The 17922-nt window shown below is 42.2% G+C and overlaps 1 protein-coding gene across 4 annotated transcripts; it reads left to right on the top strand.

The window, feature by feature from the left end:
• The first annotated feature begins 119 nt into the window (after nucleotides 1-119).
• clcf1 (cardiotrophin-like cytokine factor 1) lies at nucleotides 120-17719 on the top strand. Of its 4 annotated transcripts, none has more exons than XM_082553351.1 (4): nucleotides 120-2095; nucleotides 5392-5515; nucleotides 10698-10849; nucleotides 13848-17719. In XM_082553351.1, the coding sequence occupies exons 3-4, from the start codon at nucleotides 10733-10735 to the stop codon at nucleotides 15189-15191; spliced, it is 1461 nt and encodes a 486-aa protein (XP_082409477.1). In that variant the 5' UTR covers nucleotides 120-2095; nucleotides 5392-5515; nucleotides 10698-10732; the 3' UTR covers nucleotides 15192-17719. The 4 variants fall into 4 exon arrangements, with proteins under 4 accessions (XP_082409477.1, XP_082409475.1, XP_082409478.1 ...); XM_082553352.1 differs by lacking the exon at nucleotides 120-2095 and adding an exon at nucleotides 2109-3167; XM_082553349.1 differs by lacking the exon at nucleotides 5392-5515.
• Nucleotides 17720-17922: the final 203 nt, after the last annotated feature.

The following is a 17922-nucleotide window of genomic DNA, read 5'->3' as shown; positions in this document are numbered from 1 at the left end:
GAGGTGTTTGGTGGGTAGTAAATTACAAGGATTTGAAGTGGTTTGAAAGCTGAGGTCTGTGTGAAACTTGGACAATAAAACAAAAAAGCCCAAAAACATTTTGTTACGGAGTCTGCGCAGGACAGAATGCGTTGCAGTAACCGCTCATCACCACTGGGTGGCACAGAGCACAGGTAATGAAGCTAGTATGGCAGCCTTTACTTAGTGCCAAAAGGTTTAATAACATAGTATTAAACACAAACTATAACAATACTGATGGGTTTATTTTTTAATAAATTACAAAAAAGAGTCAAATAGGAATATTGCATCATTCTAAATAGTTATTTAGACTCTTATAATACGACATATGGACAGAGATAGGAAGGCCCCGGATCAAATAGGCTAGTACGCATGGTCCAACAAACCTTATTGAAAACCTTAAGGCAAAAGGCACAGTTTGGCCTTTATTTCGTTTTAAATCAATTTAAGAAAATGCAACATAAGGCAACCAAACAGAAATCGGCCAAATAAATGAACCCTCTTCCCCTTCAAAACAGGGCCTCGGCAGGCCTGAATTAAATCGGGGCGCATTTAAGGCCCTTATCGTTTGAGGTGAGTTTAAAAGTGCATTTTCACATTCTCACACACACACACACTCTCTCTCTCTCCCTACATCAGCACACGAGGCTGAAACAAACCGCCGAAGCTTTTGGCAAAGTCCTTGAGGACCCCCTCCTCCGTCTCCTCCACCTTAATCCAGCCTTGAGGATACACTGTCAGTCCGTATAACTAGACTACTTTATTCAACCACATGAACCGGTGGGCCTGACGGATTTTGAAATATCTCAGCGATTACGAAAGAATTTTACTTGGATCCGGGACAAATAAGAGTATCAGCAGCGGTGCTTCGGGGCGCGATACGGTGCTGCATGCCACGGGCTGATGTTCTGGCTGGCACGCTGAGTGACAGCTGGAGGTGAGAGAAGAAGATCCAGAATAATCTCACTGTCAATAAAAAACTAAGAGCTGAGGAATGGAGGGAGAAGAAAAGAAGCGCGGGACAAGCAAGCAAACACTTGCCTTCATTCTCCCGCAAAGAAACAGAAAGGAAAAAAAACAAAACAGGCGTAATGTTTTTAGACGCAATTATTTCCTTTATTATTTGCGCCCCAGTTTAATTAAAATACAGCCTTGAATTTTTTTGTTATGTTATTTCACTTTATTTGAGATTTTTGTGCAATATTATTAGGCCTACTTTAAACGAATAGATTTAATGTACATTTTTAAACTAATTTGGTCTCTGCGTAAAGAGGACAAAAGAGAAAAAAAACATTTCGACTGTTTGGTAATTTATTTTTTACTCCAAGTGGAAGCGTAAATGCTTAGTTAAATGAATAATGATAATTATTATTGTAATAAAAGGGAAAAAGAGAGAAAACATCTAATTCGTTCCGTATTTCCCGGACGATTTGAAGGTCACGCTGGCCCCAGCTGAAAGGATCAAATCGGACTCGCACCTTGTTAAAAGGAAGCAGATTTAAGATCAAACGGCCGCGCTTACATCGGGTTCCCGAGGATGACGAGAGGAGAGAGAGGAAGAAATGAGTTGTGACAAGTCTCGTGGTTCAGCGGCTCTGTCAAGTTGAGCCGTGATGCGTCAACCCGGTGAATCACCACCATTTACTGAAGAGGAGGAGGCGGATAACGAAAGAAGAAGAAGGAGAAGAAGAGACAGGGATGTGAAGGAGGGGAGGAAATAAGTGGAAAGGGTAGAAAAAGAGGAGGAGGAGGTACAAAAAGGCTCCGCCGTCATTCAGTCTGTCGCACAGACCACACGCACCATAGTCAGCGGATCGTTAATATTTCAACTGAATGTAACAAATATTTCACTTTAAATGACTGGATCGGCATCACCTGTGTTTCACTTTATCTTCTCCTGAGCAGATTTTATTGAGCCGATTAGACGAAAAATAAGAAAAAGGTTTGCGGTTCTGTTTAATCTCCAAGAGGAGAGAGGAGATCATTATCGGGTTCTTTCTGCGCTTAGTGGATGAACTTCTGAGAGCGCACCGACGTGGATAAAAGGATTTGAGGAAAATGAGGAGATTCTGCGGAGGTAAGACCATGAATCTAAAACCTTTTATGGAGGGATGATGGGAAAAAGAAAAACTTTGTTGCCAGACAGAGTAAAATTACAGTGGAATTAAGTGGAATTTCCTTTTTTTTAAAACATTTCTTTCTTTTACACTTAAACGTTTGCTTTATTATTTAATAATTTGTTTTGCCTTGCATCTTCAATCATGATTAAAAGTTGTGGCAAAAGCGCCGAGTTTGGATATTTTAGTGCGTAATCCCCGCAAATATGATCCTTTCCTGTGTAGCCTAAGGGTTTAACATGCGCACGTTTCTTCCACTTAAAACCAAACATCAAATTATCCCAAATATCAAAACAGTTTTTTTTTATAATACTGGAAAGAAATCACATAATTTAATTTTTTAATATTTATTTTTCTTGTTGTTATTTTAAATATAAAATGAATTTAAAGGTTGTTGTGAGTCATCTCTTCACATTTGGAAATTACTGGTGAAGGAGCACACGTGGGTTTAGTGGTCCATCATCCAATTCTCTGAGGGTTATCAGAAAAAAACAAACAAACACAGTAAAAAAAAAAAAAAGGATGGAAATATGAATGGAGCGAAAATATAGGAAATGTAATTATAGGGTAATTTGGTGTTAAATATCCATGTGAGAGGGATGGCAGGAAGAGAGAAGGAAAAAAAGAGCGAGAAAGGCTGAAAAATGTCTGTGAGAGCGAAAGATGGATGGGGAGGGGTCTTATTCACAGTAAAAGGGAAAAAAATGACTCGGGTTGAGGGGGTCAGATGCAGCTAAAGCTCCTGTCTAGTTAACTGTCACTGATATGACAAAGTACATGATTCACGTTAGTCACACACACACACACACACACACACACACACACACACACACACACACACACACACACACACACACACACACACACACACACACACACACTTTTCCCCTGGGACCACTGGTGCGGCTGCTGCTCCATGTCTAGGAGACGAAGGGAAGAGGAGAAGTGAAAGAAGAAGGAAAGATAAGCAGCTACTGAAGGATGGCCCATGACGAAATGATGCTCTCTGTCCCGTCTTGAGTCTCACGTCAGGTATAGTGTAACTTTAGAAGGACAATAAACAGAAAGCTGACTACAGAACAAACCGATACTTGGAGCAAATAAATACACAGAAAGCTCGGCTGTCTTTGTCTCACACACACACACACACACACACACACACACACACACACACACACACACACACACACACACTTTGAATTTATCTTGTCACAGATGCACAGATACACGCTTTTCCTCATCACTGTCTGACTTTTGCGTACACACACGCAGACAAAGACTTTTATTGCCCCAAGGCTTGAATTAGTGTCAGTGTGTTTCAGATAAAAGCTTTAGTATGTGCTGGACCCATTAACTCCAAAATGCTGGTTAAAAAGGACAAAACAAAGTCAGGGTGAAAAGAAAGAGAGGTAGGGATAAATGGAGAGAGAGAAGAGGAGGTGGAAAACAGGATAAAGTGAGCCTTTCACATCTTTTTATTCGCTGCAGCGCCATCCCCAATTCTTCACGGTATACGTGAACGTCAGGAAGATGTGTGTGGAGGGGGAGAGAGACAGATAAAAGTAAATAGAGAAGGAGAGAGGGAGAAGGAGGAACTGGCGGTAGAGGGGTTAATGCAGTGCAGATTGACAGAAGTTAGCAGCACCCAGAGGGAAAGAGAGCGGAGAGAGCAGGGGGGGACTGATATAAAATGAGTCGGTCACGCTTTGAACAGTTACACATGCTGTTTACATTTTTCCCAAATTAACATGGCCCCTCGCTTCACAAAACTCTCCCTCACCGGCTCCCTCGTGCTCCCCTCCACCGACCCCTTTTCCTCTTCCTCCTCTTCTTTCCCTCCGTCTATCCTTCAAGGCTCCAAAATATCTTCCTCACTTCCAGAAAAAAAAAATTGCAGTAAAACAAACAAACAAAAAAAATCTGTCTTTTATATCCTATTAAAGTAACCAATCGCCAAGTTTTAGTGTATGTGTAGCCAGTATTTTAAAGTTACAGCGGTTCTTTTAGGTTTTTGTCACATTGAGCGACTATTTAACAATGCGTCGTATAAGAGAAACGCATAAACACTTCAGCTGGAGTGAGTAATGCGCAAGGGAAGCCGAAGAATGCATATAACTGAGTAAAAGGTTCTTGACAAAGTGGCGTAAATTGGTGAATTTACACAGGCGCATACACACAGACACACAAACCCAGATGATACAAGAGTCAAACTGCTCAGAGCACAAGCGATAATGATAAGGACCCGTATTCCACCAGCACATGGGTGTTTCTTTAAAGAGAATCGGTGTATGAATCTAAAAGATAATATATAGGGACAGTTGTCGAATGGATAAATTAAAAGGTTGACCCTAAGCTGACCTTAAGGGTATAGAAAGTGTATAGAGGCACTTTCAGGAGGTCTGTTATCGACAGTTGTGCCTTTTAATCTGTTAGTTATCTTCCGAAAGACGAAGGTAAGGACTGTAAATCCCTTGTTTTGCCGCTATTATTTTCCCTCTCCTGTGAGATGATAAAAAGCGGTGAAGCTGAAGAATTTAAGAAGCTGGAAGTAGAGAATATTTAGCATTTTTTCCTTTGTATTCCCAATCCTTTTATACTCTTCAGTGCTACCTCGTATTTCGATAAACAGCTCCGTATTTCCCACCTCTGCTCTTCGGCTTTCCATCAAGGCCGTAGAGGAGCAGGGGAGTCTCGATTCGGCAGCGGATTCTCGTCTGATTCTGTTTACAGGGTGTTTTTCTAAGCAAAATCTGTGAGTTTGGGGATGGCAAGGGGTGGGGGTTCGAAGTAAATTAAAAACTGAAGGTCTGACAAAAAAAGAGGGAGGGAATGAGAGATGTTGATGGAGGGAACGAGTGGAGCCAATTAGTGAAAGGAAGAGAAGGGAAAGGTAATTAGGGATAGAAAGGAAGGAGACTTTAAAATGGAAGTTTGATGTTTCAGAGAGATTTAAGGAGAGAGTGGTGGAGATGAAGCGACAAAGAAATTGAAACCAAACATGGCGATAAAGCATGGAGCCACTGGAATCCAGTGATATAAAAAAAATAGGAGGGGGTAGATTGGCTTATAAGGAGAAGAAGGAGACAGACAATGAGGCGAGAAGCGCAGCCGAGCAGAAGATGTTGAGTTTACAAATTGCGAGAAATGGTTGCAAAGAGAGATTCTGGGCATGAACATGATTTTTATTGGATTTTTTTAATGTGTGTTTTCTTTTGCCTTTGTTTTGGGGGTCATTGATGTTGTTTGGCAACCCCAGAGTGTGTCCAGTGCCAAGAGGATCAATTTGAAATTCACCATGAACAAACTCCAGAGGAAGGAATCTCATGAGGGAAGGGATGGGAAAAGTTTGCACATGTGTGTGTGTGCTTGACTATGAAAAGGTTTGTTTATATGTATTTCTCTGTATAACGCCTGTGCATGCACGGATCTACACTCCAGTGTGCAGTCTTTATACATGTGTGTGTGTTGAGTTAGTGAAGGAATGCACATTTGATTGAGTACAGACTGCACATAAATCTGGCCTTTAACTGTACACAGATAGACAAAACTGACCCCGACCCCAGAATGTCAACCTTCTGTCCATCTGGCCTGTGTTCCCCCCATCCTTTATATCAGTAAGGCGATGCATGGCTTTCCCCCTGGCATCCACTGGTGTGTTTATGTTTTTTTTGTATATGTGTGGCTGAGGACAAAATTGCCACCAGGTACAGTGCAGCCGAATAGTTTAAAACAATGGAAAAAGCAAACAGCTCTCTGATTTTTGGCTCGGATGCTTCCTTTCTGTCATCAGAGCCACATTGAGGCTCCAGCTCAGCCTCTGCCACGTTAGCTGGAAGACAACAAGCGTACAAGACAAGGCAGAGGATCCGTTTTTCATTTAGTGGCTCCAGGATGTGGATTTCAGTGAGCACATATCGATAATTTGTGAACTTGTTGATGTTGGCAGTGACGCCCACGCTCACAGTGTCTGATGAGGGCTGTAAGACTGAGCTGGAGCTTGAATTTGTTCTGCATTCATATAATGTCGGCAGGCTGGGATGGACAGGAAACGCTGGGGGCGGCTGCGGCTCAGGAGGTAGAGCCGGTCGTCCTAATAAGAAGGGAAAGAAACGTTTCTTGGGAAAGATACCCATCCCCAATTTGATGCATCCATCTGTGTTTGAGCTCGACGAAGTGCTTAAAGTTAATAGAGTAAAGTGTATGAATGGGTGAATGTGGCTTTTAGTATAAGCGCGCATAGAAGAGGTCGGTAAGGCTAGAATAGCTTTTACTATTTGTTCCATTTTTGCAGTGTTATTTTATTATGTTTTTGTGGTGTTATTATTTGTAGTGCTGTCCTAACAAATGGAAACAGTATGATTTTAGTTTACTTTTGCTTAATTAATTCTATTAGTGTTCGTATTAGGATTATTTAGAAGTCCCTGCCAATGGAGGAATTACATCTAAGCAATTGTTCCCAGATGTTAGCGGACTATGTTGTTGTTGTTTTTTTGAGCTGTCAAAAGTTTCTGATATCTCTGACTCAGAATCACAATCATTGGCTCACATGAATAGTATTTGCAGGGTCTGCTGCCTGGTCTGATCATGACGTGAGTCCGGTCATTTTAGCAAATATTGAACAGATTATATCGGGATATCTTTCTTAAAGTCTGGAGAGAAAAAAAGCATACTAAAAATCAGTCACGGAGCTGAAATATAACCTCAATATTCCAATCACGGATTGCAGCAAAGTGGAAAATATCTGGAAACATCAGTTATTTCTGTCCCTAGTGATGTTTGATATTGTCCTCTGGTGGAGTAGAGGAATTCTTCACAGCGACTAGATACAAATAATGTGTGACGAGTGAGGAAATTAGCATCCATCTCTGGATTTTGGTTCAGGAAAACATGGCTTGGGTTTGCAAAAGGTTAAATCTTGTACTGTACACACAGCACTTATATGTATGTATGCACATGACAACATCCGATCCTATCCAATCAGCATTACACAGGAAATAATAAACATCATGAATCTAGAGCTGATTTACAACATCTTCCATGTACTTAGGTTTCATCTCTGTTTCAGACCTCTTTCAAGTGGTTAGAGCGATGGAGGGCAACCTTTTTTGGCACCCGAGTGAGTTTTTCCTGGACCAGACCGGAGAGATTTTCTTGCACATGGTTTTCCCACAATACCAAATTCTGTTTAAGTGCTTGTTTAAAACCTCAAATGGTGATGCATGCTGGGAAAGATGAAATACCAGTCCTCTCAGATGGAAGCGACACAACACCCACAAACACTGGGTCACTGGTTTACCAAAACAGCGTCTGGAGTGTAAAATGTCAAATGTCCTTTTATCCTTGAACACATCCTTGCGCCCTAACATTCAACTCTGAACCCTGACCCCGTGTTGGTGTTTAATTCTGAACTATCTGGAGCGCACAAGCTCTGCTGCCAGAACCTCACGTTCAGCTCTGCTCTGCAGATGGCAACCAGACTCCAGAGCGCCAGAACTGACTTTACACCGGCGAACAAACTGAAGATAAAAAATATGATCTGTTGCAAATAAAGGAGCCCCCCCCCCCCCAACCCACCTCACCCCATGTGTGCATATGTGTAACTCTAATAGGTACACGTGTGTAGACTCACACAAACAACTGCGTGGAAGCAGGTCACGGTCGGCCGTTGTAGGGAACTCCTGTGTTGCTGTAATGCAATCCTCCCATGGAGAATGTTCTGGTTTCAACCCTGCCCTGCGGAGTGTGCTTCCACTGCCAGGTACACAGACACAGCCCCAAGCCTACAGGGCTCGCCTTGAAGTCAGGCTATATGCCGACTATACTGCCGTTACTCAATCTAATATTATATAACGACAACATGGCTTTCGGTTTGAGTTATCTGAGTTTACTTGTACAAAAGAGCGGTTGTTTTTAGCGGCAGCAGAGGCCGCTTTAAGACATGTCAGTGCTCAATCAAAACAACAAGAGCCTTTCACGTCTGGCAATCATCTCCAAGCATGTGGCTGCAGACAAAAGGAAACGGTTTGGAACAGTTTGGGTTGATTTTTGCCAAGAAGATTTTTCCTCCTTCATCCCAGACTCCTTTTTTCGGTACCTGTTTATTCCCTTTGAAAATGACCCCTCACTGCACACTGTGAGCCCTTGTTTTCTTCAAGCTTGTTTACTTCAAGAGTCAACGATGTTGTGTTGGTTTCGGGGTGTTTTGATGCTAATGGGGGATGTTCAGTGGGAGGAGCCAGCTGCTTGATGAGCTCCAAATGTTTAGCCGTTGCTGAAAGATGCTTAGTGCCTCTGACAGGTGACGAGGAGTGAGGAGGAGGCTTGGCTGAGAAGGGTTGCCCTGGATGACTAACTTCAAGGTGTGTGTGGGAGTTGCCATGGGCTCAGAAAATAGTCTGGGAAAATGCCTTGATGTAGTCGGCAACTTGGGGGTCAACGGGTAGGGGAAGAGTCACCTGGTGTGAAAGAGTCTTGTTTAATCAAGCAGTTAGGGCGTTGTTTGCTTAGATTTTGCCCTGTCACTCAAAGCATGACACACATTTTTAATCCTGTTTTAATTTGAAACTGTCTGTCATCTGCTATTAAGTGAGGCTATAGTAGAAGCAGTTGCCATGTCACAGTGCTTTTTTAAAAATGAATCAAATTAAGTAACATAATTAATCCTACTTGTTGCTGTATTCTAGTGGTTTGTTTTTGTTTCCGATTTTTGGGTGAGTCATAACTAATCACTTACTTATTATAGAGAGCTAAATCTCTTCCTCAGTGCAGTTATTTCTGGGATGCTTTTGCATATCACTCAGTTTCAACCCAAGCGTGTGTGGGAGTGCATACTGATATGGCAAATATGGTGAGTCAGAGAAGGAAAAAAAGGTGTTGACTATTTAAAACCGAAATCATTTATTTATTTATTCTATTTTATTTATACCCAAGTGAACGCTAGGGGTAAATGTTCTGCAGGGTATTGAAGCAATTCCCTCAATTCTCAAGTCTCATATTAGTCCTGTGGGGCCCCCGTAGTGAAATATCAAAGGGAGAGAGAAAAGGGAAATTGAGGAGCAGGCGAGCTAATCAGGGTTAATTGTCTGCTGTTATTCCGACCTAAGGCATGCGAGAGATAAGATCGCTGAGAGGAGAAAATGAGGATAAAGGTATGACAGGGAAGATAGGAACGCTGGAGAAGAGTGTGACTAATCTAGAAGCAGAAAGGGATTGCACTCGTCAAACAACAGGAGGCTTGAGGTGTGTCTAAGACAGAGGAGATTGAGCATAAGAGAGAAAGCGGACGCACACATGAACACACACACACACATTGTGCAATGCATATTTCACACCTGTTGAGCAGCAGCACGGTTTGCCCATAATTACAAGCATGAATCACGGCCTGCCGTCCGGGTGTCAGGAGGATGGAGGGGGGGGAGAGGATGATGGAGAGCAGAAATGAAAAGAGGAAATGTTTGCAGGGCTCCAATGAAAGGCTGAAGCAGTGCTGAGAGAGTGAGTTAGCGAGCAAAGGAGAAAGTGTGAAAGTGTCCAGAGAGAGAGCGCATGGGACGCAGAGAAGTGGACGTACATGAAGTTCCTTAATGTTGAAAATCACCTTTCAGCTCCAATTTTCCAATTTTCTCAGTTTGAAACCAGAGACAGGGGCACTGAAAGGTTTCCGCTCTTACAAATACACTGCCGCCCCCCCCCCTCTCTCTCTCTCTCACACACACACACACACACACACACACACACACACACACACACACACACACACACACACACACACACAATCATTGTATACACTCTCAGCAATGCGAATTTAATCCACATATATAATTACGGCTACAAACATTCTCACAAACACTCACACAGTAACATGAAACACCTACACAAACACTCTGAAACCTAAACAAGAAGTCCACAGCAAACATACAACCCATACAAACACATTAATGTTTGTGATTGTAAAGAAAGCCACATGCCTTTGTTTTCGGGGTTATCGGTCAGGAATGAACGCGTGTGTGCGAGAGTGTGTGCATGTTCAGGCGACTGCTGTCCTGACAGACTGCTGCATTGAACATAGGAGCCATTTGTCTGACTGTCTGAAGCTATTAAACAAGGTTTTATTTGAAGCCAGAGTAAACCTCCGACAGCCAGAAACCTCTAAAATTAGATTGGAAACGGAAAAAGCTTTATTGGCAGTGTCAGATGACTCTGACCTGGCAAAATGTAAACAGACAAGGCCATCGTCATAGAGACAAAGGAATAAACTGGAATATTGTAAAAAAAATCCCTATAAACAGTGTGATGCGACCGGAGAAAAGCTAGGAAACTGTTGCTGGAGGTGATTTTCTTTTTTTCTGTTTTTTTTTTTGCTTGTTGAGCTCCCTATCATCAAAATTCATTTAAAAACTCATCATCCAAGTTAAATAATGACAACACGTCTTAGAAAATAAATTTCACCTCTCTGTTTTTACGGCAAATACCTCTACAGCGTGAGCTATTTAACGCTTGGACACCCAAGACGTGAAAGTCATTAAAGACACATCTCACAGTGTTTTCTTTGTTTCTCCATAGTCGAGCACCAGCTCGTCTTGCTATTGGCCGCTGCCATGTCCACCGCCGGGGATGCTCTCCACAACCTGGCCAGCGAGAGGAGTTCAATACAGAGCACCTATGAGCTCACCAAGTACCTGGAGTATCAGCTGAAAGAGATCAAAGACGTATATGTGAGTAGTTTTGTGATATGTTCAGTCTTTTACCAAAATGTCTGCATCAGAGAAAAAAAGTAAATAATTTTCAAATAGGAATGCATATGCATGAAATACACAGGAATAAATGAGAATGCTTAAGCAAAACAGCTCAAAACTCACAAATGCACTATTTATCATAAGAATGTATTTAACAGTGACGATGAATATGATCCTTCACAACAATGAAAACGATAGATAGTTAGTGAACATCTAGCAGATAAAGAGCCACATATCTGTTATGGTTCCTTATGAAATTATGGTGAAATTACATGTCATTAAACAGGCACTTTAGCCATTTGCAGTAACTTGCTTGCAGTTAATGTTCATATTCACACTGTGGACGTTTGTGTAGTTAACAACTGAAACTACACACAATTTTTGGCCAGAAAGTCCAGAAAGTCCTCAATATGGACAAAAACACTGGGCCAACTACACATTACATCAACAGAAGCAACTCAGGCTATGGAAACTGATGCCATGAAGCACCAGGTGCACAATTTTTGTACTGATTTTAATGTCAGAGGAGATTCAGAGCTCTGCATTTATTTACTCAGCAGAGCTTTGGTGACTTTTACATGTGATCCGCCTCATCACTTGGACATCCCCCTCTGTAACGTCACCTGTGGTAATGGGACTAAAAACACGTCAATTCAAAGATTAAGAGCTGTGGCTAAATGCTTTTGCCCACAGAGTGTATAAGGCAAGGACTAGTTCCCAAAGGGAAGCCTGATGGATGTTATATAGATAGCCACAGATGGCATTTCTCCACTTTCCCATGAATAAAGGAGTATTTCTTTTCTTATACTTGTAAACAAGTACAGCTCTTTGCAATAAATTAAACTGATTGACATTTAGCTGACATGTGGCTTTTTGGTAATATATTATAATGTCTTTCTCTCAGCAAAATAATTAATGAAGTAGCTTTTTCTTTTTACCAGTTTCTCCCTCGGGCGATTTTGCTAGCTGAGCTGCTCCCTGTGTGAATTAAATTTTTGGTTTGTAAACCACTTCAAAGTAACTTTCCCAACACTGCCAGGCCAAAGATAAGAAAAATAATAAACGTAACAGATAATGAGAACTGGGAACAGTAGCTTATTTTGAGTTTAGTTTTAAAATGGCTACAGTTGGGGTATATCTAAGCTCCGTGGGGAGCTGATTCCAGCTGTGGGCAGCAGGATGGCTAAAAGCCATTTCACCATGTTTGGTTTGAGTTGACCAATCCCTGCAGACTTGAGAGACCGTGCAGGCTTGTGCTCAGTAAACATATTTGTGATATTTTTTGGACAACACATTGGGACTTAAGGTGAATTCTATATTTAATTGACAAACAGTGCAAGGATACAAGAAACTGGAGTTATGTGTGATCTTGTTGGTGTATCTCTGTTACATTTTGAAGACTGTCTAACATATACTACAGCAGTACACCTGACAAGAAAACAGAGCATGAAGGAGCTTTAATGCATCTCCCTCTTTTTTATTGCCAAACATAATTACTTCTGTCTTCATGTAGTTGAAGGATGTTTTATTGCATTCAGTTGTTTACCTTCTCATGGTACATGGTACATGGCACGTTTGTGTGACTAGTCATATGGTGAGATTGAAGCAACCCTGTTGGACTCTATACATCATGGAGACCCCTTCATATTCATCATTATTAATACTAACTCTATACCCTGCTTTTTAAATATGATCTTGACTAACTAAAGAACAGTCCTGAAAGCACTTCCCACTACTTCTGTCTATATAGATGTAATTCCTGATGAACAGCATCAGATCCAAAAATAAGATCTAAGTAAAGTGATCTATCTAGGGTGTACCCCTCCTCTCGCCCTATGGTAGCTGGGACCAGCCCCCCCCCCCAACCACCACCCTGACCCTGAAAAGCATCAGCAGAAGAGAATAGATGGATGTTATAGGCAGATAGTAGTGCAGGCGGATGTGGCTGAGGAGGCAGAACGGGTTTTCTACTCATTGGAGGCTTAGTGGTTCAATCCCCAATTTAATTCTGCATATTGAAGTACTCTTGAATTTGTAAAAACACTTCTTTACTTGTTTTCTGACTCCTGAATGCTGACAGGACTGCAGCTGAAAGTCAAAAACTGTCTTACATTATGTAGAAACACCTTAATTTAAGCAAGATGTTACTATAAAAAGGTTTGGGTATTTATATTAAACAATGAGGCAGTGATGCTGATAAGTCTATTAACTTGCATAGGGTGAATTTTACCAGCTTTCCTTTCTGGCTTTAAATGGGCTGCAATTATATCACACTTCTCCGACCCTAATGCGTGAAGCACTAGAGTGTATTAAGAACAGTGCTTTTTAATTCTACAGTGCTTTTAATATTATAGTTTTGTATTCATTGGTAGAATATGTCATTCTGCTGTAACTTTGTCTGCTTGTCACTGGACATGTGCCGCAGATGATGCCTCTCATATGCGAACAGGCTCATGAAGAACCATTTAGCAGAAAACCTCCTACATTTGAAGAAACACAACCAAAAAAAAAAAAAAATCATGCTGGTTGTTTTTTTGCATGTTACTTGCTGAGATCTGGGACTTTGTCAAGACAAGAAACAGAAACTGCTATTTCAGATCAGACAGGTTTTTACTCAAACCCTCCGGTTAGCCGAACTATTTGGAAACTAATTTGGAGGAGAAAACAAAGCCAAACTGCAAAACAATTGTCAGTCCTCACAGTTTAGTGGGTGACTTTCCCGCTCAGCCTTTGTACAGTGTATTTGCATAAACTGTGCACTGTTTTTCTGTGTAGCACCATGGTATTCGCCTTCCTTTTAGTTAAAAAGGAGGCCCCCTAAAGCACTCAAATAGAGTGGCTCTTGACTTTTTTTTCTCACCCTGACAAGTTTAGCTTTATAGCAGTGAAGATATTGAAATTGTTATGATGAATGATTGCCCAATTTGTAATAAACTATACTAAATCTTCTCCTTTCCTCTTCTCATTTGTCCTCCAGCTGACCTATCTTGGCCCTCCATTTAATGACAAAGACTTCTCCCCTCCGCGGCCCAACAGCACAGCTCTGACACTGCCGAGTGCTGCCACTCGAGTGGACCAGTGGCACCGCCTGGAGAACAAAGCACGACTGGCCCAGAACCAAAAGGCCTACTCTGTCCTTCTAGGAGCTGTCAGGGAGCTGGCCCGCTCAACCCTCTGCCCCTCACTCAAGACCTCCCTCCTGCACTTCTGCATGGGTCTGGATGGACTTCTGGGTTCAATATCTGCACTGATGACCGCGCTCGGTGACACAAATCCTACACAAACTCCAAACATGAGAGGTAACGCTGGTGAGCTGCAGTATTTGCAGACAGGGACAGGAGGTGGCCGACCAGCTCCGCTCATGAGCCAGAACCTGTACAGATCGAGAGCCGGATCTAGATCGGTGTCTGGTCAGCGTAGTGGCCAAAGAAGAAGTGGGGCAAAGTTAGTCAGAGGAGTTAAGGAAGATGGTGTCACTAAGGAGCTGACAGAAAAAAGAAGAGGAAAAGAGGCAAGGAGAGCAGAGGCAGCCAGAGGAAGGAGTAGCGGATCGAGGGAGAGGGCAAGGGGAGAAAGACGGAGAAGAGAGAAGAGGGAAGAGCCAGAGAGAGGAAATTGGGCAGCCAGTGCAAAAAACGCAGCAGGAAAGGAGGAAGAGGAGAGATGGGTGAGGAGGAGAAGGCTGTTAAGTATAGCTGAGGATGGAGAGGAACAGGAGAGGCAGTTCGAACCCGGGTTTGAAGTGTCATATGTGGACACAAAAGGCTTGGGATCTCTTCAACAACAAACAGAAAACCAACAAGGAACCAACGACCATCAATACAGCTACAATCTGAACGCACATCATCCAGACACGCTCAGAGCGGAGGATGGATTCATTCTAGAGGGGAGCAGAGGGTCAGAGGAAGAGGAGGACAAGCAAGCATACGCAGATGCTACCTCCTCTTCCTCCAGTGGATATCTGAAGCAGCGTCGGTCTCCTCGCTCCCTCCTCTCCCCGACTCTCGAACCTCCTCTGTCCACACTCTCCCTCCTCTACCAATTCGGAGCAGGCAAGGAGCACACCCTCCTCCCCCAGCCTGTCCCTCTATCTTTACAAAGGGGCACCTCCCTACTCTCGCCTCCCTTGAATCCGCTCTTCACCTCCTCCTACACCTCCGCCTCCTCTTCCTCCCCCTCATCTTCCCTGCTGCCGGCACGGACGACAATGAACGACTTTACCAGGAAGGTGGAGGGTTTCTGGATACTGCGAGAGCTTCAGAGCTGGCTGTGGCGATCGGCGAAGGACTTTAACTGCCTCAAGAAGAAGCTCCGAGGCTGAGGCACTGATAAGACTTACACGCACGCTCACAAACACACACAGACACACAAAAGTGCAGTATATCGGGAATTATTTGCACAAAATCTGAGTGGAATCAAACCGACGGATTTAACAGACAAAAGCACATAAACACATGCATTCATACCGTACTGGAATAAGTGAATGAAGGACTGTTTGGCAGGTCACCAGAAGTGCTAATGGAATATAAGACACACAAAGCCAACACATTACCAGCACTGTCACCCGCCTAATGCACATAGCTGCTCATTGAGTTAGACACACTGAGGCTGGGCTGAGTTACCGGACTTCACGGCTCATAGATCAACAGAAATACCACTGTAGGTGGTTAGACACACACATGCAGACGAGGGCAGACTGAGTGACAGGCGGTGAGACAGACAGTGCCTCCATTGAGTGAAAACTGATTCAGTGACCCCCAGATGTGTGAATCAGCAAACATTCATTTTCTCTAAAGGAAGAAGGGAAAAATTCTGAATGGGCAAAAGACAAAAGGGGAGGAAAAATGGCCGGAGGGATGATGGGGGCGCAGAGGAGGAGAGAAAGAGGCAGAAAAGGAGAGGAAGCTGAGTCAGTGGGATGACTCTGGAAATAACCAGCAGAGCGGTACTGCTGCGTAATCACAAGTCAACTGGTCAGTTACAGTAACCCTACAAGAGCGCTACACATACTGCCCGGACACATACGCACACACACACGCTAATTATTGTGGTGTTTCCTGCCTTAACACACCATTCACTTTTATCCCGTCAATTCAGCTCTTCACATATTTCACTTCACAGCAAGAGATGTTAATAACATTTGAGACAAAGCAAAGAAATACTTCCACACTACACTGCAGTGGAAAATATACTGTGTTGCTTCCTTACAGGAAGCTTGATGAGAACATCTAAACCACTGTCAGATTTGTACAATAATATGATTCTAGAGCCAGCCTTCAGTCAGCTTTCTTAAGCATAAAAACAGGGTAAAGAAATCTACTAACCTGCAACTCTAAGGCTCACATTTGAATACACATTTTTAATGTCTATTTTTTTAAGCCCAGGTAAATATGTAAAATCACCAAGTTGCAAACCAGCAAAGCCTACACGTGGTCTCAAAGTCTTGAATAAAATGTTGCATAACTTCAGCATCCATGTAATGCCACAAATTGTAATTTGTATATGTATTTTATATCAAACGAGACTTAATTTAGTGTCAACATTTTGTCCCTGTTCTCAACTTTCATTTATGCTTCTAATGTCTTGTCCCATAGCTATAGCAACTGATTGTGCTTTCTCAAACGCAAACAGAAAAAGACTTAAAAGTGGACCCATTATGCTTGTCTTTATTTTATTTTATTTATTTTCATACATGGATGTCTGTGCAAAAGTCTTGCACCACCCCTTACTTCTTTATATTTTGCTTCCAAGAACGCAGCTTTTGTGATTTTTATAGTGGTCTCAAGCTTCCTGGCTTTTTAAAGGTCTTTCAGATTTTTCCTTTGCACATTGGAGGAAGCTGAAGAAGTGGAGGATAAAAAAGAAGTGGTGGAAAGGCTAAAAACTAGAAGATAAACAGTCATGCCCTTAAGAAATAGATGAAATGAAGCAAAGACCCAACACAGGACCTGAGGGCTGCATCTAAAAAAAACACAACGTGAAACACTATCATGGATTGGCCTCCTCAGAGTCTGGACCTCAACATTACTGAAGCAGCGTGGGATCATCTCGACAGAGAACAGAACAAAAGTCAATCATGAATGTCCTTCAAGAAGCCTGGAGAACTATTCCTAAAGACAACTTAAAGAAATGACAAGAAAGCTTGTCAACAGAGTTCAGGCTGTGTTGAAAAACAAGGGCTGTCACACCAAACTAGAAAAGTATATAAAGAAATGAGGGGCGGCTCAAAACCTTTGCACATTACTGTCCAGTTTTAGACATTTTTTTCCTGTGATGTCATTGACGGCAGATATTCCTGTTCTGTTCAAACCTTCCATTTGCAAAAGGCATCCAATCAGAAGAAAATGGGCTTAAAGAAGAAAGGAGCTAAAACAGCTGGCTTCAAACTGCAGAGTCCAAATAAAATATGTACTTTTAAATGAGCATAATAGGTCCACTTTTTGAGTATCTGAGCTACAGATACAGGATTTTTTTTTTCAGAACTGGAGATATGGGCTTGGTTGTGTTTTTGCTACAGATTTCTGGTGACTGATTGTAGTGACAACATCGTGAAGCAAGTTGGAAAACTGCTCTGTAATCTCATTTTCAGTGCCAAAATGATGAACTTTTTTTCCCCTTAAACTTACTTTACATTCCTAAATACCAAAAAAGCAGACGTGGAGGTTAACAGATGGCTTTTTTTCCCCCAGAATAAATGTTATGTGTTTGCAATGTGCCTTAGATGATATGGCTAAAGGTTATGGATCATATCTATACTATTTATTGAACAAGATGTTTATTTATTTTTCTCCAGTGTGAAAATACTGTGTTGTAACTTGAGAGAGAATAAATACTAGCTTTTGTACAGAGCGCGGTGTTATTGGTCATTTGGGAGCCCGTTGGGAGAAGAGAATAAAGAAATGCATATGGGATTTTTGTTTGCAATGGTTTCAGTTTTATAGGGATGGTTTCGGGTGATTGGCACAAGGGGAGAGGAGTTTGGGGTCAGGGCGTTCCCTGAAAAACAAAGGCCGGCTCACATTCGTCGCAAAAAAAAGAAGAAGGAAGGAGTG

Source organism: Aulonocara stuartgranti, assembly GCF_965226115.1.
Source record: "Aulonocara stuartgranti genome assembly, chromosome: 2".
NCBI classification, from domain to species: Eukaryota; Metazoa; Chordata; class Actinopteri; order Cichliformes; family Cichlidae; genus Aulonocara; species Aulonocara stuartgranti.
This window is presented reverse-complemented; position numbering and strand designations above follow the sequence as displayed.

Bases quoted from the DNA above. Each gene is read 5' to 3' on its own strand.
- clcf1 (XM_082553349.1), top strand. The intron at 10,850-13,847 runs GTGAGTAGTTTT...TTTGTCCTCCAG, and splicing joins AAGAGATCAAAGACGTATAT to CTGACCTATCTTGGCCCTCC.